The sequence below is a fragment of the Eublepharis macularius genome, chromosome 18 (assembly GCF_028583425.1).
Source record: "Eublepharis macularius isolate TG4126 chromosome 18, MPM_Emac_v1.0, whole genome shotgun sequence".
NCBI classification, from domain to species: Eukaryota; Metazoa; Chordata; class Lepidosauria; order Squamata; family Eublepharidae; genus Eublepharis; species Eublepharis macularius.
This window is the reverse complement of record NC_072807.1, coordinates 20,959,256-20,981,507: the sequence shown is the minus strand read 5'-3', so window position 1 is coordinate 20,981,507 and position 22,252 is coordinate 20,959,256. Positions and strand designations below refer to the sequence as shown.

Here is a 22,252-nt window from a genome sequence, read left to right as displayed (position 1 = left end):
TATAATTCCTAGACCTTGACCTGGATAGCCAGGCGAGCCTGATCTCGTCAGATCTTAGAAGCTAAGCAGGGTCGGCCTTGGTTAGTATTTGGATGGGAGCCCTCCAACAAAGACCATAATTGCAGAGGCAGGCAATGGCAAACCACCTCTGCTAGTCTCTTGCCATGAAAACCCCACCAGGGGTCACCATAAGCCGGCTATGACTTGAGGGTACTCTCCACATAACTCCCAGGGTTCTTTGCCAGGCAGCTGCCATTTAAAGTGGCATAAAGTAGACTCTCACCATTTGTGGAAGATCCATTCCAGGATTGCGATGACTGGCAAAATGGGAGGCAGAGCGACTGCTTCTGCTTAGTAGCAAAACAACCATGTTTCCCGTGAAATGTAATGATCATAGTGATGATGCAGTGGGGACTAAACATAGGCTGGAGACCTCACCGTACGGTTGGACCGTGGACTGCAAATAAGTGGAATCGGGTCTAGTTCTAAATTTGGGGGGGGCCTGGCAGAGAGTGCCCAGGACCTCCATCTGCCCACCACCACCACCACCACCACCTCATGCCTCTTTTTCCATCCCCACCTGCATGTGCATCCTTCTCTTGCACATAAGCTTTCCAACCACCCGTGCTCAGTTGCCTGTAGGACATGCACATCCTTTCTCCGACAGCACTGGCTGGTGTATACATCTGGCAGAGCTCCTGCCATGGCCACCAGGAGTGTCACTGCTGTACATCACCCACGTGCCCTTCCCCAGTATCACCAGATGGGTGGGACTACGGGTATCAGAGCACTTCAGGCAAACAGGTGGGGAAGGGCAGGCAGACATATTGTAGAAGAGGTCTGTGAGTAGGAGTTGGTGGCAGTGGTTTCCACCAGAAGCCCTGGGAGCTGCCCCACCGAAGGGTATACTGACCACACCAGCCCTGAATGGAACTGTAAGTCATGAATTGGAAGTGTCTGTCCTAAAGCTAATATATCATTGGTGTGCCATTGAGTCATGTTACTGCTTATCGTTTTCCATAAGCCCTTGGCTGTATCCCAGTTTTGCCTTCACAGTAACCCTGTGAGATGGCTTACACTTGGGTCTCCAGCCTGGGAGAGAGTGGGTTTGCCATAAACTGTATGAAGAATTTGTGGCAGAACTCAGGCTTGGAATGATGTCTCTTGAGTGCAGTACACCAGTGGAGGTTGCTTGCTTTCCCTGATCTCTGTTCTTACCACTGACCATTTAAAGTTATCAATTTACTGCAGCGACGTTCAAACACAGGGGGAGCTGATTGCCTGTCAAAACTGATTGAGTGGGAATGGAATTTCACCAGGCATCTGTACTCAGTCAGAAATCAGGGAACTAGGAATGTCATAATATTCTGTCTACATGGGTGCATCCCATTTTATCGTCACAAGAACCTTGTGAATTAGGTTAGGCTGAGAGGTGGTAACTTACATAAGATACCTCCCCTCCCCCAGCAATGAGTGGACCCTTAACCCAGATCTTTCAGGACATTCTGTCTGTATTCTGCACTACACTGGCTTAGGAAAGTTGGCTTTCCAACAGACACCACATGATCTCGATTTGGTTCTTTGACATGTATTGCTACATGTTTTTGACTGCTGTAGCATTTTGTGGCACCCATAATTCCTTGCTGGTGAATCCCATGACAGTTTTTTCAGTAGTTGCTCTGAAGGCCTCTTGGTTCTCTCTCCTCTCCATTTCTGCCTCCTTGTCTCCATCCAAAATGCTTTATTGATACAGATGGCTCGGGCAAATCAGCTGGGAAAACTGACGAACTGGAAAAGAAGCCTTATGAGCTCATCTTAAGGAGCCAAATGAAAAGCTGACTTTGGAACCCTGAGCAGCGACTCTTGTAAGTTTAGCTGAGGGTAGAGTGTCAAAACTTAGGTGCAATGGCCTCTCTATTCCAAGGGAGCTCCATGTATTGGACTTCCAGATGCAGAGGCAAGAGAGTGCTTGGCTGGCCAGCATTGGATGCCAATGAATGAATTCTTGCCCCTGTTTATCCACCAACCACCATTTAGTTTCACTGTGAAAGAGCTCAGAGCTTGAAAATGTGAGAATCCTTGTAATTTGTATTTGAAGAATTGTCACGCCAAGAGGGACAAAGTTCATAAACCAGACTACGCAGGTGCGAACTAAGAAATCTTGTATGTGCTTTTGATTTGGAGGCAGGGGAAGGTGGAAATTCAGCGTAAACCGTCGGACCAATCTGCACATGTAGAAAAAGAAGCAAGTTTTGCTGGCAACTGCTCTTCATGACTTGGGACAAGAGTACCTGAAGGACTGTCTTGTCATATGTTAAGATCACAGGGAGAGGCACTCTTGACTGTCCCGTCAGCTGAAGAAGTTCACCTGGTGGGTACACGAGAGAGCACCATTTTGGTACGAGTCCCACGATTATGGAACAGTGCCCCCAAGGAGGTGCACCTGGCCCTCTCACTGCTGATCTTCAGGAGGCAGCTGAAGATGTTTTTATTTAGGACTGATTTTAATTAACGGTGTGATTATGTTCATGAGCAGGCCTTAATGGTGGTTTTAATCTTTGTTTGCCTGATCTTGTCAGACCTCAGAAGCTAAGCAGGATCGGCCTTGGTTAATAATTGGATGGAAGATCTCCATTGAAGGCCAGGGTTGCAGAGGCAGGCAATGGCAAACCACTTCTGTTAGTCTCTTGCCATGAGAACTCCACCAGGGGTCGCCATAAGTCAGCTATGACTTGAAGGCAGAGTTTCATTTGTCTTGACCTGGATATTGCAAGTGAGCCTGATCTTGTCAGAACTCAGAAGCTAAGCAGAGTTGGCCTTGGTTAGTATTGGATTGGAGACCTCCAACGAAGACCAGGGTTGTGGAGACAAGCAATGGCAAACCACCTCTGTAAATCTCTTGTCATGAAAATCCCACCAGGGGTCGCCATAAGTCAGCTGTGACTTGACGGCACTCTACACCACCACCATTTATATTGTAAGCCTTCTTGAGTTTCTGCAAGGTAGAAGGGCAGCCAATAAATGTTTTTTAAAAAATAAAATAAATGATAGAGAGAGCCAACCATTGAAGGACTTTTACCATACAACCCGTGTAGCTGCTCTGCTCTTCAGATCAGGGCCTGTGGTTGTTCCACTATCATGGCATAGACTGCTTCCACACAAGTTGGGTAATGGACTTTCAATACACTTTAGCAACTGTTTGCAACTGGATTTTCCTGTTAGGGGAACTGTTTTTCATTCCCACCAAAATGGTAAGCTGCACAAGCCACAGTCTGTAGCTTGTATCCTCTGGGGGTACAAGAGGGTGGGATTGTTTTTGGAATGAGGACTTCAGCTGTCAGAGCTTGAGTAAACACTAAGATGATGCTCCCACTTCCTGTGCTTTGGCTAATCCCATAATTGAAGGGCCACTGCGTCATTGCCAGATTCCCGGCGTTTATTAGCTTGTTGTTGGGTCTGGAGAAGGAATTGGGCAGGATTGGTTTAATGGGGTAATGAATGTCCTGCGGTACAAAGAGCTGTTGTCAAAATGAGCGAGGCCTTTTCTGCTTATCTTCCTTGAGTCCCCCCCCCCCCGGGGTCCTGCTTTATGTCCTCAGAAGCCTGGTTTGCTGCACATACACAAAAATCCTATGGGCTTCCTTATAAAAATACGGACGAAAGGAAGGATCTGTTCACCCAAAACCTTTTTTTGATAGTTTGGCAATGGCATGCGACTTAAGAGCAGCCATCCTATTGTCCATCAAGTCCAGGATCCTGTTTCACCCATTGATTGACCGAATGCTCCTAGAATGCCAACAAGAAGGTCATGGAGGATGACGTTTCCGTATGTTGTTGTGTCCCCTGCATCGGTCTGCCTCCGAACGTGGAATCTCTGTTTAGCCAGTATGGCTAGTAGCCACTGATGGACATCTCCTCCATGAATCTGCCTTCTAAAGCCACCTATGCTTTAGATCCGCCGGTAGAGAATCCTGCAACTTAATTACTCATTGAGCAAAGTATTTCCTTTTGTCCGCCCGGCTGAAACCATTCTTAGTGTGTCGTTTGCGTGGTTCTCCACGTTTTGCAGTGTAGCAACTTGTTGCTAATGTTTTCATTGTGAAGGCTTCTCTGGTGGTAAAACGTGGAGCTCTGATCCCAAACAGTTGTCCCAGCGTGTCTGCTCGCCAATGTCTCTGAGGGTGGTCCTTTCAATATAGGTCACTTATCACTGTCAGCAGTAGCGGAACTGGCACAGGGCTAAACATACTCCATCGCCAGTGTTTGCTTGATCACAAAATCAGTTTTAGGATATGGACATTAGATACTTTTGTCCTCTTGTGCACGCCCCATAAACAAGTTCTGTTAGTAAAGAAACTTCTCCCTGCTTGTCAGACCATATATTGGAAGCCTGGTTGTATATGCAGTTGAGAATTTGTAACAGGTTTATTTGTTTCCAGCGTGGTTTCAATTAACTGCCGAGTGGCAAAGACCATTGTTGCTAGGGACCCTGGTTTTCCTTGCATCGATATGAAGTCATAATACAAACCAGAACTTGGCTTCTGAACGACGAACCAAAGTTAAGCCAATCTAATCTGCATCTGCTCTTCTTGTTTTTGCTTATGGGACCGAGTGACATTTCTGTTCTCTAAGTCCCAGCTTTGAGGAGAGGCGTTTGGGCAGGTTTTGGAGAGCGTGCCTCCATGCATTCTGAAATCTTCAGGCACATGTAGGAGCGATAGATTCCCCACAGCTGCTACAGCCATCTGTCAGAGACCCTCTTCCAACTTCTCTCCACCCTGTCCGCCCCATTCAGTTGCTCTCCCTTCTGCAGCATCTGGCTGCAAGGAGGAACAAGGAAGTCACAGCAAAAGGGAAGTTATGGCAATTTCCTTCTTCCTTCACTACTGCAAGAAACCAGCCACTGCCAGAAAGTGAGTGAGCGAGCTGGCAATAGTACAGACACAGAGCTAAAATGGAACTTTTCATGGGTGGCTGTAGTGGCTGAGAGAACCGATAGCAGCTACATAATAGTAGTAGTAGTAGTAATAACAATAACAACAGCATTCGATTTATATACTGCCCTTCAGGATGACTTAACACAAGTATGTTATTAGTATCCCCACAACAATCACCCTGTGAAGTGGGTAGAGCTGAGAGAGCTCCGGAGAATTGTGACTGACCCGAGGTCACCCAGCTGGCTTCAAGTGGAGGAGTGGAGAATCAAACCTGGCTCTCCAGATTAGAGTCCTGCTGCTTTTAACTACTACACCGAACTGGCTCTCCACTACAGTCACCCAAAGGCTTATTCACAGGCTCCTGTTTACTATAGCCCATGGAGTCTTAACTTGGAAACCCAGATTCACACAACATATGTTGGTCCAGTTAAAAGGCATAGCTCTTTGCTAGATTTTTAGACAGAGACAGTGTAGTGTAGTGGTTAGAGGGAAGGACTAGGATCTGGGTGGCACGGGTTCAATTCCCCACTCTGCCATGGCAGTTTCCTGGGTGACCTACAGCCAGCCACACACACTCAGCCTAACCTCCCTCACAGAGTAGCCCTCAAAGTACCCCATGTCTCCTGTTTATTTTTACTAGGGTTTTCCTTTCGAACCCCTCAGACTAACAAGAAACTTTTCTTGCCAAATTCAAAACAGCAGCACTGAGTGACTCATTCATTAACTTGCTAACTGAGCAGATTACACATTTGTTAGCTGTCGGCTGAGCTCTCCTACCCATATCATTAGAGGATTAATTGAGGGGAAATGGCATCAGAGTTTATATCCCTCAAGGGTTTTTTTTTTGATAGATCACCTCTCCAATTAATGAGCTGACGGAGTTGCTTTGCAAAAAAAAAGGTAATAGCTCCTTCTGGAGCCGTTGCAAGCAAAGCCCTCATTAACAGGCAGCCGAGCCAGGAGTTGCAAACTGTTTACATGTGACAGCTGGGATAAACCCAGATTTTACAGTTGCATGAGGTTTTTCTGTTCAAATCTAGATAGCATCATACGTTCAAACTCAGGCTCAGAATTTACATGCTGCAATTATGCAATTTCCCTGGGGGAATAATTTTGAAAAGAAATCTGCCAATGCTTTTAAAAAAATAAATAACCCTTATTGCTTCGGCTGGGCATCTGACACTCTTGTGTAGAGGCTCTCTTTAACATTACGTTGTGTTGGATTTTGAGTACGAGTGGATTGGTTTAGTCTATCCATACGACAGCAAATCAATCAAACGAGTATTTCGCCTTAGTAACTTAAAATCTTTGACGCTTTCACACACATTAAATCTTGTACAACCTTGGTCGGTAACTAATTTTTAATGGTATGTTTTGAACTGGAAAGAAGTCTGGAGGGCCAAGAGTTTTGGCTTTTCCACTGATGCACTCACATTCAAAATCCTGCCCTTATTTGAATGAAAAGGATAGAAGGTACGAAGAAGATTATGGCTTAGGCTACATGTATGAACTGATTGTTTGGAGATGATTTTTTTTCCAGGTTGGCTTGAGATGTTTTCCTCCATAATCCTAATGTTGTGTTTGAACCATAAACCTCAACTAGCGATGCCCTTGACTGGAATGTGTCCTCCACTGCTGGCCTTTGTGGTTTTGTTTGAATTGGCACCTAAGGAAAACATGGCCTTCATATGCAAGAATTCTCCAGACTAAATCAGTAGTATATGAAATACATTTCATATGTATTTCACTGCTGTTTTGGATTTGTAATATTTGAGATATTTGAGAACCCCTTGTTGCTTACTTTAAGTTGCAGCTAAACTTAACATTTGTTCTGTAGTTCCAGTATTGGCTTCTCTCCCTTTTACTTACCTGGCTTTTTGTGTGTGCGCGCCAAGTTGCAGTCAACCTACGGCAACCCGTAAGGTTTTCAAGACAAGAGACATTCAGAGGTGGTTTGCTATTGTTTGCTCCTGTGTAGCACCTCTGGCTTCCCATCCAAATACTGACCAGGGCCACCCCTGCTTAGTTTCCAAGATCTGGCAAGATTGAGATATGTAGGCTAGGGGTGTGCACCCGAAAAAGATTCAGGTTTTCCACATCAGGTTTACTATTTGCAAACAGCAAGCAAGTGTTGCTTTTTTGAGGAGGGCAACCCCCTCCTCCCCCTCCCATTGGGCAAAAACAGGCAGGAAGCGCAAAAAAGCAGCACTTTTCTTGCCATTTGTAGCTGCTGCCACTCTACACAAAGCTTTCCGAAGTGTTACGAAGCGCTTTGGAAAGCTTTGCTTCGTTATTTCCAAATTGGCTCAGCAATGCTGGAGCTGATTTGGAGTTACCAATTCTACTCAAATCAGGCCCGATTCGGGATAAAAACCCAAATCAGAAACCCGAAGCGCACACCCCTAATGTGGTCCATCCAGGTCAAGGTACTTACCTGGCCAGGGGAAAGGAAATTGTTTCTTCACTGTCTCCAAGAAGTCATTGCTGATTTTGATTTAAAAGCAGTAGAACAAGTTAATCGCTAAGAATTTTCAGAGGAAAACTGTACTAGTGTGATGAATTTTTAGAACTATAATTTTCATACTTTCTTTGCATTTGAGAAGCACATCATCACTGCGACTGAAATGCCTTCATGTCATTAAAAACAAACCCTGATAGTTTTAAGAAGATGTGGGAAAACAGTGCACTGCTGAGCTAAAAGTACTCACTGCTTTACATGAATGTTTTTGTTAGCATCGGAAAGTTCCGTTGCCACCACCCCTGTGGCTGCCTGCTTCAAAAATGTTCACCTTTTTCCGTATGGGCACTGATATATTGACACATTAGCCATATTCCTGGAAGAGTGGTCTATCACTGGCTACTAGCCAAGATGAATAAACAGAATCTCAATATCCAGACACAGTAAAACTCTGCTTCCCAGTGCCAGGAGGCAGCCTTGGCTTCTAAGCTCTGTCTGTTGATCTTCTAGAGCAATCGGTTGGCCACTCTGTGGAAGAGGATGTTGGGCATGAAACTGATCTAGAAGAGCACCTCTTATGTCCGTGTGACCTCAGTTGACTTTGCCTTCAGCGATGTCATTAGAAAGCCAAAAACAACTGGATATATAGTGCCATGACTGTGTAAAACCCTGTTTGTCTGAGATTGCCCATGCCTCTAAGTGAAGCAGATGAAGATGAGAGAAGTATGTTTTTCTCCCTTCTGCACTAATCAAGAACCTGAAAGTGAAAATGAGAGAATGTTTGGTGCAGTTTCTACAGCGATGAATATTCCCATGTAATAATAGGATTTAGTTGAAACCTTTTCACATCTCTTGATTCAGCCATGCTTTAAGGTGATTTTCTCAACCCAAACTGTTGTCTTCCATATGGAAGCTGCATTATTGATCTTTTATCCTACAGATGCAGTAACATAGCACTGTGTTCTAAATATACCAGATCTATCCATATAAGCTTAAGAGTCTGATGTAAGCTTGTATTTCAGACATCTGTCTACACCAGCCCCTTAATCACTGGCAGGTCACTTATTTTCCTTTAGCACACAGCAGTACGAGGGCCAAAGTTTTCTCCACTGTGGATTGGAAACTGCAAAACAACCTTCTAACATTATGGAAATCTGCCCACACCAAGGCCTCCACGTTGTGTTTTCCTTTCTAATTGAGATTTAGCTTATTGCCAAAAGCTAGAGGATTTTCTGCCCAACTGCATCTTCCAAAAATGGTAAAATATCTGCCCCATTTCTAGCAAGCCAATTAAGGAGGGGGGGGGTCAAGATTGGTGGCTTATTGTGAAGGTGTCCAAAGTCTCTGAAGGCCTGGTTCATGTTCCAACAAAGGGCATTGCTATGCTCTTTGCTGTATCATCGTTCTGTTGCGGTGTGGCTTTCATTGCATACAGGAGAGATCAGATCCAAGATGTGTTGTGTAGGTTTGCCAGTTAGGGTTGCCGGGTCCCCCGACCTCACCAGCGGGAGATTGGAGGCCTGGCACCTACCTTGCCTTCTTCCCCTTCACACATTCACGTCACTTCCAGGAAGTGATGTCATCGTGTACGCCGTGGCCACCCAGGGAGTGCTCCTGCATTCCGGGGGGGGGTGCAATCCGGGCCGATTCGGGCCCAAAACAGCCTGGAACTGGCCACTGCTGTGCAGGAAGCACTCCCTACCCAGCAGTGGTCCAATCCTGGCCCTTCTGGGCCCTTTTTGGCCTGCAGGAGTGTGTAGTGCCACCCAGGAGTGTGCCGCACCACCCGAGAGAGCACCAGTGAGGCCCATGTCTCCCCCGTCAGCCAGGTAAGCAGGAGTGGGGTGGAGGGTGGGAGTAGAGGATCCCCTGCCCCCAGTGGGTGACTGGCAACCCTATTGCCAATCCCAGGTATGGAAATTTCTAGAGCTTTAGTGGGGGAACCTGTGGAGAGCTTGGTTTGCGGAGATGAGGGACCTCAATGGAGTATAATACCATAGAGTCTTCCCTTCAAAGCAGCCATATTCTCCACGGGAACTGATCTCTGTAGTCTGTAGATCAATTGTAATTCCAGGAAATCTCCAGTCCCTATCTGGAAGCTTGCAAACTTATGTCATACTGCTCTCTCGAACTCCTAGTTTGTGTCTGACAAAGGGAGTTTGACTCTCAAAAGCTTATTCTCTGGAAATCTTGTTTGTCTTTTCGATGCTACTGGACTTGAATCTTGCTCCCCCACTGCAGACCAACACAGCTACCCACCTTGAACTATCTTCTAGTATTCTGTATTTGTCTTAAGATTACTAACTGAGAAGCATAAAGATTATTAAGTGGCTTGAATGTAACCTCTTGATCCAATAAGAATAAAATAATTTTATTTCTGCAGTCCAAACTTAATCCCTGCTCTGAATGTCCTGATAAACAAAGTTGTTTTTTTCTTTGAAGATTTTGGAGTGGGGGCTGGGAGGAAAAGAACAGTCCTTGTATAGTGCAGCTTGATCTATGGTGCCTCTCAAATTATTAAAAGCAACTGAACCCCAGGCCACCTCTGTGTGGGAGCAACTATTCTTGCAACTAAATACATCCCTTGTCTTGTATCTTTAAAAAATTCTAAGCTTGAATTAATTAAAAAGCTCTCATTTGAGGATCTGTGGGTTCTCCCCCACCCCCACCTTGAATTAAATAAGGTCCTAATTAAAGTAGAAATTCAGCCTTAAGGTTGGTGCATTTTGTGTGGGAACTCTGTGCACGCTTGAAATGTGTACCTGGTGTGTAATGGTTGCCCCTTCTGTAGAGGATCGCCTAGGAAACCTTTTTGAAGCAAGAGCAGAGGGAAATAGCAGACAGAAGGGGAATACCCCATTTTATGTTGGAACAGGAGAGACTCTTTAACCATTCATTAAAAGAATATGTGAAGAAATCTAACAGTTTCCGTGATGGGCAATATTATTTATTTGTCAATAGCTTCTGGGCGACCAAATACTAGCCTTTATTAACAGGAGCTGGAGAGTCACTGACTATAGCTATCTAGGTAGAATTTGGCTGATCACCATTAACCAACAGAAGGTGGGTAGAGTGTGAGAGGTGAGTTATATGAACAGTATGTGCCTTATGCAAGTTTATCTTCAACTTGATCATTATCCCGTATAGTGAAATTGGGTTTTGTTTCTTAGGGTTGTGTCCCTTCCCCTGGATACATCTCTGCAAAGTTATCTAAATATCTTGAGTATGCCAAAGAGTTTATTGATGGTGGGATTGCCCTAACTCCTTCTGTAGACATTGAACTCTGTGGCCTCTTTTCAGTGCTGGAAATACAGCATCTAGTAACCAGCCTCCAAAGCCAGTTAGTCTAATCGCCATTACCACTTCTTGTAGCAGTGAGTTCTATATTGTGCCAAGAAGGTATTTTCTTTCAGGTCGGATCCAGCCATCTTAATTGCTAATCTTGCCCTATTCCCCTGTTTATTATAAAGGATTTTGCTCCCCACAATCTCCACCATAGCCTTTTTGTTGTCAAAAGGGGATTGGCTCCTTCCTTTTCCCCCAGTGGAACAGCTGGCTGGATCCAACCCTTTGTCTGAGCTGAACCTGTTTCCAGTCATTTTCACTGCATATGACCCTCCACCGAAGTTCTTGTATTCGGATAGTCATTTCTTTCTTCTTTTGACATGATCTTTTCAACTTCTTTCATTTCCGTCCTTGGATGGAACTTGCTCACACTAAGTCAAAGATTTGGCCCCTTTAGTTCAATATCTTCACTGACTGGCAACAGCTTTCCAGAACCTCAGGCAGAGAGTTTTGTTTCTTCCGAAAAGTTGCTTTGATGTGTTTGGAAGATCTGAGCGGCTGGTGTTGATGACAGCCTTCTTTCCTATTTTGGCAGGCATTGCCTATCTCGGCGGGATCTGCAGCGCAAAAAGAAAATGCGTCCTTGCAGAAGACAACGGGCTGAATCTAGCGTTCACCATTGCACATGAACTGGGCCACAAGTAAGCATCCACAGTCTCTTTATTTACTTCATTTATTTACTTGAGCTTTCTCCCCAACTGGGACTCCAAAGCACCTTACATTGTTCTCCTCTGCTCCATTTTATCCTGTGAGATAGGTTAGGCTGAGAGTGTGTGACTGGCCCAAGGTCACCCACAAGCTTCCATGGCAGAGCGGGGATTCGAACTTGGGTCTCCCAGATCCCAAAGACATTTTGCTTTTCTCGACTTTGTCTCAAGCAGGTATTGCTCAATAGGCTCCCTGAAACCTCTTGTCTTCAACCAGTACAATGCTCACAGGTGCACCTTTCCCTTCCTTTAAGGGTCTTTCCCCCAGCTAGCCATCTTTGCAGTACTGGCTTTGCATGCAGAAGGCCCCAGGTCCAATCTCCAGCATCTCCTGTTAAAAGGATTAGGTGATGGGAAAGACATTTCACTGAGACCCTGCAAAGCTGCTGCCAGAGTGGGAAATTGGTCTGACTACTGAGTCTGACTACTGTACTGTACAGTACTGTACTGACAAGGGGCCATGGCTCAGGGGTAGAGCATCTGCTTTGCATACAGAAGGTCTTGGGTTCAATCCCCAGCATCTCCATTTAAGTGGACCTGGTAATGGATGAAGCGCCCAAGACCCCGGAGAGCAGAACCTGAGTAGCCAAGACTAAACTTGATGGCCCCCTGATGGTCTGATTCAATATAAGGCAGCTCAGATGCATAAACAACATGGAGAGGGGAATAGTGGGAGAGACAAAGTTATGTACAACCTCAGACTTTATTTTCATTTCAGTCAAGGAATGGTTAAACTGAAGTCCAAAGTAGTAGCTTCTGAAGGGGTGGGTGGGTGGACTGTTCTCCCTACTTCTTATCTTGCTTGTACGTATTTTTCCTTCAGCCAAATTTCCCTCCATCCTTCTTTGGAAGTTCTGTGCCTGATGAGGGGCCTTAAAGGTCACCCAAAGAGGCCATGGCTGGAGATGATATCTCAGACTCATGTGCTTGCAATAAGCCCTACTTCAGAAAGGAAAAACAAAAAGCATCTTGATCAAATCATATTTAAAAAAAAAAAAGAAGAACCATTGCTTGCGGAGAAATACTTGGCTACAAATGTGCATAGCTCCTTACTGTTTGCGTGGCCATTATAATACATTACCTTTAATAACAAATATTTGCTTGCTAAAGGGAATCCAGTAAACCGTTGTCAAGATTTCGAGGCTGGTCCTGCCCCTGAACCTTCAGTAATCGTACAAGAGACATACATGGCCTCTCTATTTTAGACATGAATGCTTGAGAACAGGCACAGAAAATATTTCAGCTCCAGCCAAAACTTGCCAAGATGAAAACCAATGGCCAGCTCTCCCCCTTCCTTTGACAACTGAAAGGCAGATGAGCCAAACTGGGAACAGTTTCGGCAGCGTGGGGTGATGGGAAGCCTTGTTTTTATTTAAACCAGATGCCAGGCTGTTAAATCTATTCTCAACCTTAACAAGGCATTAATCTACGGATTGCCGTGTGAGGAAATCATTGTTACATGTTGAAAAGATGTTGAAAATACTAGCACCGTGGTTTCCTGGCTTCTGAGGCCCCATTTGTACTAAAAGTAGACTGATTTTTATATCAGTTTGGTTGTCATGGCTCTCTTTAGCTCCCCCACCCACCCCCTGGCCGCAGTTCTGAGAACTGAAATATGATGAGGGTGCTCCATCCATCGAGATTGTTGGCTCCCTCTCGCAGAGTCACAGCTCCCTGGAGAGAAGGTACGGATGGTGCCAGCTTTTGAGGGGCCCTGGGGCAACTCTCACTAGGGTGCCAGGTCCTCCTGGCAACTGGCAGGAGGCTTACCTTCTGGGGTGCTCACTGTTGATGTCACAACATTGCCGGTGATGTGCTGATGCTGCTGGCAACATCCTGGAAGTGATACTGTGGCATTTCACAAAATCTCTACGAACACAGAGCCTCTTTAGGAAATGCCTGAGCATCCCTTGTCACTTCAAGTTTAAACTGGAAGTGACATCGTTGTGCCAGCACAATGCTGGCATGCCAGGTTCCCCCCCCCCCCCCATTTTCTTCCTCCCTCAATTTCTCTCACTGGTTCGTGAGACACTGGTGTGCATTAAAGGGAATTACCAGGATCTCTTCTGCTACAGTGGGAGGCTTGGCATTCTGGAAAAGCTTCGTAGCTACTTTTGTGTGTGTAGGCAGGCATAGTTAATGAGGCATGCAAACAGAAAGGACATCTCATGGTACCCAGTGTCTGTAGAGGGAACTCTGGGGCATAAGTGGACTTAATGTAAACCTTGCTCAGGCTGGAGGCAGTGTATGGCATCTCTGGAGTTGCCAGCCCTGCTTCAGCAAATGTTGGGAGATTGGTGGGGGGCAGTGCTGGGGAGGGGAGGTTTGGGAGCCAGTGGCATCATTTCCTCCATGCTGCTCTAGGAATCCTCACAATCTCAAGTTGTCTTCACCATAGAGATTGGGGGAAGCCATACAGCAGCATGGGACATGTGGTGTCACTTCCAGGTGGAGGGTTGCTGGCCATGATGTCACTTCCAGGTGATGCTCTAGGACTTTCCCCAATCTCCGTTTACCATAGAGATCTGTGTAATTCTTAGACCATCACCATCAATTCTCTTACCCCTCTCCCCCCCCACACACTATTTTTCTCCCACTGCTGAAACTAGCAAGGGCAGGAGACTGAGAGCAAAAGGTTGCCCACTACCACAGTGGGGGGCCTGGGAACCCTAGTTGGTCCCCTTCTCTGCAGCATGCTCATTTCTTACCCAGCCTCTTTTTGCAGAGAGTTTAGGGGAGCTTGTATCTGGAAGGTTTTTTTGTGTTGCAGAAATCTATAGCTGCAAGGGGAGAATACTACTGCAAACCTGAGGGAATCTCATCTATAGCAGTCACAAGGCCCCCACTAAATTACCTCCTACAACATAACCTGTACGTGCAGGAGGCAATAGAATGTGGGCATACAAGTTTTCTCAATTCCCAGGGCAGGAAGTTAAAAAAGCAATTATCCAGATGTGTGAAACATAGAGATTTGCCTGTAATACACATTAAAAATGGAAATATTTCACAAGGGACCCCTGTAAAAGCCCAGAATAAATGGGAGGGAGAGTCCGGTATCCCTGCTGCAACAAACAACAATCTGGCTCACAGCCATTTCTTTCCCTTAGTTTTCATTGTTACTGGCTTTGCTCAGAGCTGCACAAGCTACGTTGCAGATGCTAAGCCAAATAATGAAATGGGCCAGAAAGAGGATTTCTGGAATGTCATAACGACAACTTAGAAATGTTTGTTTAAAATCCTTATATTTCCTCCCAAGGACTGTTATGGATTGAGTTTGCACTTGAAGGTGGCCTTCTGTGCATTAAAAACAAAAATATCACGCCCCATAATTCAGCGTGGTTGACTTGATGCTTAATAAGGGGGCCAGGTCTCCAGTTATACTGGGAGATTTCCTGGCCTCTCAACTGGGGTGTGTGTGTGACTCAGCACTGTGCCAAGACTCTGCGTCATTTCTGGCACAAAAGTAGCAGTGACATCATTGCACCAGTGTGACGCTCAAAACTTTATATTATTACTATAGAGTTTGGGGTGAATCCTAGACTGTCACCCTGGCAAAAGGTTTCATGCTGGAATTGTCATTGCTCATCGCTATAACACTGAATAGCCCTATCGCCTCGCCCCCCAATTCTTCTTCAGGGGTTCCGTTTGGGTTGCCAATCCTGGTGTTTTTTGGTCCCCCACTATGGAGATATTTTGCAAGTCTTAAATGTGGCACATGACTTAACATGAGACCTAAAATCACATTTGGTGCTTCCTATGGCAGAAAATTATAAGCAGCTAGATTGTTGACAATTTGCTGATCTTGACTTTGACGTCTCACTCTCACCAATGGAAAGATTGGCCTTGGCTAGTCTTAATCCTTTTGTCTTCCTTGTAAGTATTTCATCTGAGGAGGGACCTCCAAAGTTGGATTGCATTTTTTTTTAAAGCCAAAATCTGGGCATGTGTGTGATCTCTATCCCAAACCCAACTTGGTAGAAATTTCACTAACAGAACCCTTTAGCATCCATTGTATTTTCTCAGATAGTCCAGTTTCAGCTTCAACATTACACCTTTCCCCCTTCTTTTGCATAGAGGGAAAATGGTTTCTATGTCAGCTGGGAACCATCAAGGTGTGTTTGAATCAGAAAAAAAACCCTCCAGTTTTTGTTTGTTGTTAGCTTCTGCTTTTTTCCTCTGGAAGATCCTTCTTTCCTGGGAATCCTAAAGCATTACGTTTAGGATGTCGAAACAGGCTGAGAGTGCGGTCTTGTCACTCCTTTAGGGCAATAACTAGGCATTTGGTCAATCCCACTTGCTACCTGAACGTAAGCCTCAAGGTCATAATTCTGAATCCTGGTCTATATAATACACCTTACCACCTTCTTGGCTGGTGACATGATGTTTAATGAGAGTACTTGTAGGGATGACCTCTGCTTGGGACAGGGGATCTCCCCCCCGCCATGTTTCACCTCCTGGCCCCGCTTACCTAGACAGCAAGGGGAAGGGAGGGAGAGGCAGGCCAGGAGTCACCAGAGCACACAGCAAAACAGCACGCACACACGCTCCGGAGGCCCTGATGACATGCTTCCAGTTGAAAACGAGAAGCAACGGGGTCTCAGCGGGGCCAAATCACTATGTTTGGGGCAGATTTTGCCCCTATTGAGATTCCATTGCTTCCCTTTTTCAACCGGAAGTGATGTCATCAAGGCCTCCGGAGCACACATGTGGGAGAGGAAACCAGATTGGTCTCCTGCACTTGCAACATGACCACCCACCCTTTTTGGAGGTAAGCAGGGGGTGGGCAACCCTGAGTACTTTCTATGTGTGTTGATCATTGCAAACCACTATATGAATTGCACGATGTGTAGAATTCTTTAAAAAAACGTTTTCATCTCAGTATGTTCCTGCCTTCCCTTGGAGTTCTGCAGTTCCGTATCTTATGAGTCATTCCTGACTATCTAAAGTAAGTCATGAAGGGGAACCATAGAAACCCAGTCAGCTGGTTTGGAATCAATACTCTGGCCAGCATATATTAAAATCCTCATTCTTGGGAGCATAAGGCAAGCATGCTGATCGCCACAAGGCATGTGAAATAATCAGAAAGATCTCAAGGAAGATTGCCATCAACCACGCACTAAATGCACCAGGTAAGTCACATAAACGAACATGAAAACAAAAATCTCCTGGTGATGACTGTCATTTACAGTGCAGTCCTAGGAAGAAATACTCCAGTCTAAGCCCACTGAAATCAAAATGCTTATACTGGAGCAACTCTTCTTAGGATTGCACTATTAGATTAGTTCCTGAACTCAAACACGAATGGTTTCTTGGGACAATTGGCTTGTCTTCATTTGAATGTTCCCCTGCTCCCTGTTGCCACAGAAATGATGGGAAGATCCAGTGCTGACCTCATTCTTGATTGATGTGGCTTGTGATCTCATTCTGGAGTGATCTGACCCATGTGCCTGGCAATGCAGACCGTAGTCATTGAGTGACAAATAGGAATGTGCAAACTCATCCAACATTATTTTTCAGAGAACTGACAGTATTTTTTTTTTTGCAAGACAAGATCATGTTTGGAGGAAGCAGCATTCCATAGTTGGAAATGTTCTTCTGTGGGGAAGCAAATAAAGGCCAGTCCACACTTCCTTGATCCCCATATCATTCTAGTAATACTTATAGAGGAGGGAGAGGGCATGGCTCAGTGGCTGAGCATCAGCTTTCATGCAGAAAGTCCCAGGTTCACCCCCCCCCCCCCATCTCCGGTCAAAAGGATCAGTTAGGGAGGTGGCATAGAAGAAGGAGACCCTGGAGAGCTGCTGCCAGTCAGAGTAGACAATGTTGACCTTGATAGACCAAGAGAGCTTTATGGAAACTGGTGGAAATTGCACAGGGTGGGGGGTCTTGTCCCAGGCTATTGTCTAAGCACTGACCATGTTGGCATCAGCAGCCCAGGTTGGGGAAGGGGGAACTTTTCAGCCATGCTCTTAAATAAGGCTCATTTCTTGGAAATTATATATTAGACTAGCGTGATACTTGTGCTTCCTTACAGTACTGAACAACTTTAAATCCAGTTATAAATCCAGTTGTGGGGTATGGCAATGCTAGTGAACTTTTAGGGGAAGACTGGGAGGTGCCTTTGACCTCAGGACACATTCAATGTCTCCCAGTACCAACTGCATACTGTTTAGAACGTGAGGAGTGAGGACCGATCAGGCCATGAATGCAAATATCCTCTGAGTTCCAACAGTCGGGGGGGGGGGGTTGGGGTTGGGAATGAGGTGTGGAATGTTGAGCTCCCCAATCAGCCTGCATATGCAAATGACCTTGAAAGACTGGCCCAGTCAGGGAAGAGTGGCTGAACTGGCAGTGGGCGGGAGCACAAGCAGGCAGCAGCCTGCCAGCCACACAGGGAAGCTGTATCCCTTTGGGAAAACACGTTACCCTTTTTTACCCCCTAGAGGGCAAATTTCTTAAAATTCCCTTCTTAGTGGGTGTTTACATCATGAAAGGAATGTTCTCCCCAAATTTCATGTTTCTAGGTCCAGGGATTTGGCCTGGGCATTGATGAGTCAGTCAGGACAGGCAGGGCTGGTTAAAGGCTATTCACTGCCCCAACTGGCCTTGTGTAGTTAAGCCCTTCAATGACCTCCCTCCCTCCCTCCCTGTTCCTATTTTGATTATCTGGCTATTCTGTTGCACATCTCGGGTGGAATGTTTTTTGTTCTTTTAATTATTCATTATTCTGCCGGTGGATAATTGAAATCACATTTTCCGAGCTCATTTGTGTTCTTTTGCTCAGCTTGACAACAGCCGCAATGAAAATATTTGGGTGTGTGTGTATTTCTTTTTAAACACAGCTTCGTACTTTAGAGAGATTTCGGTGATTAGGAAAGAACTGTTTTTGAGAGAGGTTGTTACCTGGAAGATTTTCACCATTTGGGGAGCAATTTCTTTTCTACCTCTGTTTTCAGCATTAACAGGTGGATCAGTTTTGAATTTTTCTACACTTTAAATTTCCTTATTTGATCAGACTTTTAGCCTGTTGTTCCTTGAGGGCTCAAAGTATGTTTATTTGTGCACAAAGGAGGTTTTTTTAAATGAATCCTCTTTGTAGAGAGCCAGTTTGGTGTAGTGGTTAAGAGCTGCAGGACTGTAATCTGGAGAACCAAGTTTGATTCCCCACTCCTCCGCTTGAAACCAGCTGGGAGACCTTGGGTCAGTCACAGCTCTCTCAGATCTCTCTCAGCAGGGTGATTGTTGTGAGGATAATAATAATAAATTTCTAACAATAACAACAATAACAATAACAACATTAGATTTATATAATGCCATTCTGGACAACTTAATGCCACATTCAGAGTGGTTTACAAAGTGTGTTATTGTAAACCACTCTTGAATATGGTCTTAAGTTGTCCTGAATGGCATTATATAAATCTAATGTTATTGTTGTTGTTGTTATTGTTAGAAATTTCTTATTTTTTAAAGACAGCATACCTTCAAGGAGATCCTTTGTAGGAAAAAACACCAATGAAAAACACCGATGAAATTCCAAAGGAAGTAAAAAAGATTTTCACTAAGACTAGCACAATTACCACGGCTGCAGTTTCCTCACATCCAGGGCTTTTTTTCAGGGGGAACGCGGTGGAACGGAGTTCCGGCACCCTTTGAAAATGGTCACATGGCTGGTGGCCCCGCCCCCTGATCTCCAGACAGAGGGGAGTTTAGATTGCCCTGCGCGCCGCTGAGGCACCAGCCATGTAACCATTTTCTCCGAGGGCAACCCACTGAGTTCCACCACCTCTTTTCCCAGAAAAAAAAGCCCTGCTTACATCTATAATCCTGGCTGAGCCTATTTTGTGAAGATTTTTCAGAACTGGGCCACCACGGAGGTTTACATGAACCACTGACAAAACTGCCCCTGACATCAGCATGGATGTCAGTCTCCTCTGCAGAATTTCTAATCGCCCTCAACCCCAGAGGAAGAACTTTGTGACAAGGGCCATCCTGACCTGCTCTATCCCACTCTGACATTGCTATCCTAAGAACAGTTTCCTGGGAATAAGCCTTATTGAGTAGAACTGCTTAGGGTTGCATTGCCGGTGTTGCTGTCCGCTGTGCTCCAAGGCTGGTCCAAGGACTGGGTGTTTTGGGGGGGGTGCTTTCTCTTTGCCTCATTGGCACCACTGGCTTTCTTCAAACGTCTCAACAACGTTCGCATTTCCTGTGCAATTCCAGCCTGTTGAAATAAAACTCTGCAAGACGCTTATAAACAACAATGTTCTGCTGGTACCGGATCAGGTGATCATTTTACTAGAGATGTTGGAGAAATGCTTAATTTGGGGAGGTGCTGTGGCTAAACCGTTGAGCAGCTGCTTTGCGTGCAGAAGGTCCCACTTTCAATCTCCAGCATCTTCAGTTAAAAAGGATGAGGTTGTAGGTGATGGGAAAGACCTCCTCCGGAGACCCTGGAGAGCTGCTTCCAGATGGAGTAGACAGTACTGACTTTTGAGTCTGACTCAATATGAGGAAGCTTGCTGTGTTCATGTATTCTTTGGCATAGATACTGGGTGTAGGCAAACAGACTACGTTTGCCTGTTTTAGCATTGGAGATCTACATGTAGAAGAATGCCCTTGCTAAGGCTCAAAACAATTTGGTTCAAAGTTATTTGTAAGCCTCCTTGAGGACCGAAATGATATGAATGAAATCCTGCCCTCAAGTCATAGCTAACTTACGGCGACCCCTGGTGGGGTTTTCATGGCAAGAGACTAACAGAGGTGGTTTGCCATTGCCTGCCTCTGCAACCCTGGTCTTCGTTGAAGGTCTCCCATCCAATTACTAACCAAGGCCAACCCGGCTTAGCTTCTGAGATCTGATGAGATCAGGCTCTCTTGGGCTGGTATATATCTTTTAAATAAAGACATTGATCTGATCCTGCCATCTTTCCTCATTCACATTTTTGAAACATCAATCTGTACCTAACATGACACAGCAACAGAGAAAGAGAATCCCTTGGAAGTATAATGAGTGAAGAAGTCCTTAGTGCAGGGGCTCCAACATAGCACCCATGGTTTCCATGGTGCCCGCCAACACCTTTTCTGGTGTCCACCAAGTGCTCTTAGAAAGTAAGCAGGGCCAGACAGAACTTTTGCCCAGTAGGGCTTCTTATTGGCAGGGTAGATTAAAAGGCATCCCATTAAACAGAGCTTTTGCCTGAAATGATGGAGAGTTAGTATGAGAGTTATACATACCCTCACTCCTCCTCTTGGCTATTTTGTGGTTAGTGCCAGCTCCCATGGCAGCCATTTTGTGGTTGCACCCAGCACCCCGTGTCAGAACTCCAAAGGTGCCTGCTGGTTCAGAAAGGTTGGAGACCCCTACCTTAGTAGATTACCAGCTCATCCTGATCTTCAGATCTGGAACAAGAAGAACCTTCCACGTCAGTGGAAACATAGTGCTGATACTTAGTTAAAAAGCAAATAGATCAATGAAATTTCCTGTCCTTGTAGTGGTGGAGAATGCTATAGTTGACTTATGGTGATCGGTGACCCCTTCATGGCAAGAGACTAACAGAAGTGGTTTACCATTTCCTTCCTCTGCAACCTTGGTCTTCGTTGGAGGTCTCCCATCCAATCTAGGTCAGATCTTCCTGTCCTTGTGAAACAAAATAAATGTTTCTTTACCAATGGCACATGCAAATCAAATGCATCCTTTATCAGTAACATACTCTTCAAAATATTGCATCGTATGGTATTTTAACACTCCCAGGGTTTATGTCATTGCATAAAGGCAGTTGCTGCCAACGCAGGCCATGATGGATTGAACCAGAACCATATTGGCACAAAACGGCTGCAAGGTTGCCAGCTCATTACAGACCAACCATTTAACGTATCCTTGGCTTCTTCATCAGAATAAGCCCAAGTGGGGGCAGATAGCTGAGCCATAGTGCTGTTGATTAAACTCAAGTTATTTTGGCTGGCTTTCTCCAAATGTCTCAGCACTGTTAGCATTTTTCCATGCAATTCCAGCGTGTTGAAGTCAAACTCTGCAAGATGCTTATAAACAATGCTGTTCTTCTGGCGCCAGATCAGGTTATCATTTCACTGGGGATATTGGAGAAATGCTTAAGGAAACAATGACCCCCCCCCCCCCAATCAAGGATTCTTGTACCCTGCAAAATCCAGAAGACTCTAAAGAAGTGATTCTCCTTTCCATTTGCAATTTGATGATGTTCTGGGAGACAGCAAATGCGAACAGCAGGAATACAGAAGGAAAATAGAAACTTAACTGATAACATAAGTTATGGATTTACTGTTCAGCTCTACTTCCTTAGTTGTTCAGGGACTGGATCCTAAGTGCATGTCTGTTCTTCTTCAAATCAATAATTTGGATATTCTCTTTGTTACTGCCATCTCTGGAAGTGATTGCTAGTGCTGGAGAGGTGTGACTCAGTGGCAGATACTCAAGAGGATCAGGTGGTCTGAGACCCTGGAGAGATAATGCCAGCCAGAGCAGTCAACACTGGCCTTCAAAGGCCCAATGGTCTGACTCAAGAGAAGGCAGCAGCAGATGTTCCTAAACAGATGTTGGTCCTTGAACAGATGTTCCAAGGGCAGTCACTCCAGGGACAATGTCAGGCTCCAAAAAGCTGCAACAAGTTCTGCACGGCCAAACTGTTTCAAAAAACAGTGGTCCCTAATGCCATGGGGCCAATGCTTGAGAAACTAGGGGGATTTCCAGAAACAGTCGAGGATAATGGCACAGGAATCTACTGTTTAAAGGGTTGCGGTAAAACAAAAAAATTCCACAGGACATACCCAAG

The 22,252-nt window shown here is 45.3% G+C and overlaps 1 protein-coding gene across 3 annotated transcripts in view; it reads left to right on the top strand.

Moving 5' to 3' along the window:
* Positions 1–22,252, top strand: part of ADAMTS17 (ADAM metallopeptidase with thrombospondin type 1 motif 17) — a 193,174-nt gene that overhangs the window by 63,469 nt on the left and 107,453 nt on the right. For all 3 annotated transcript variants that reach the window (XM_055002638.1, XM_055002639.1, XM_055002637.1), the window contains exon 8: positions 11,276–11,381. In XM_055002638.1, coding sequence (XP_054858613.1) covers positions 11,276–11,381 — 106 coding nt within the window. The remainder of the gene's footprint in view (positions 1–11,275; positions 11,382–22,252) is intronic.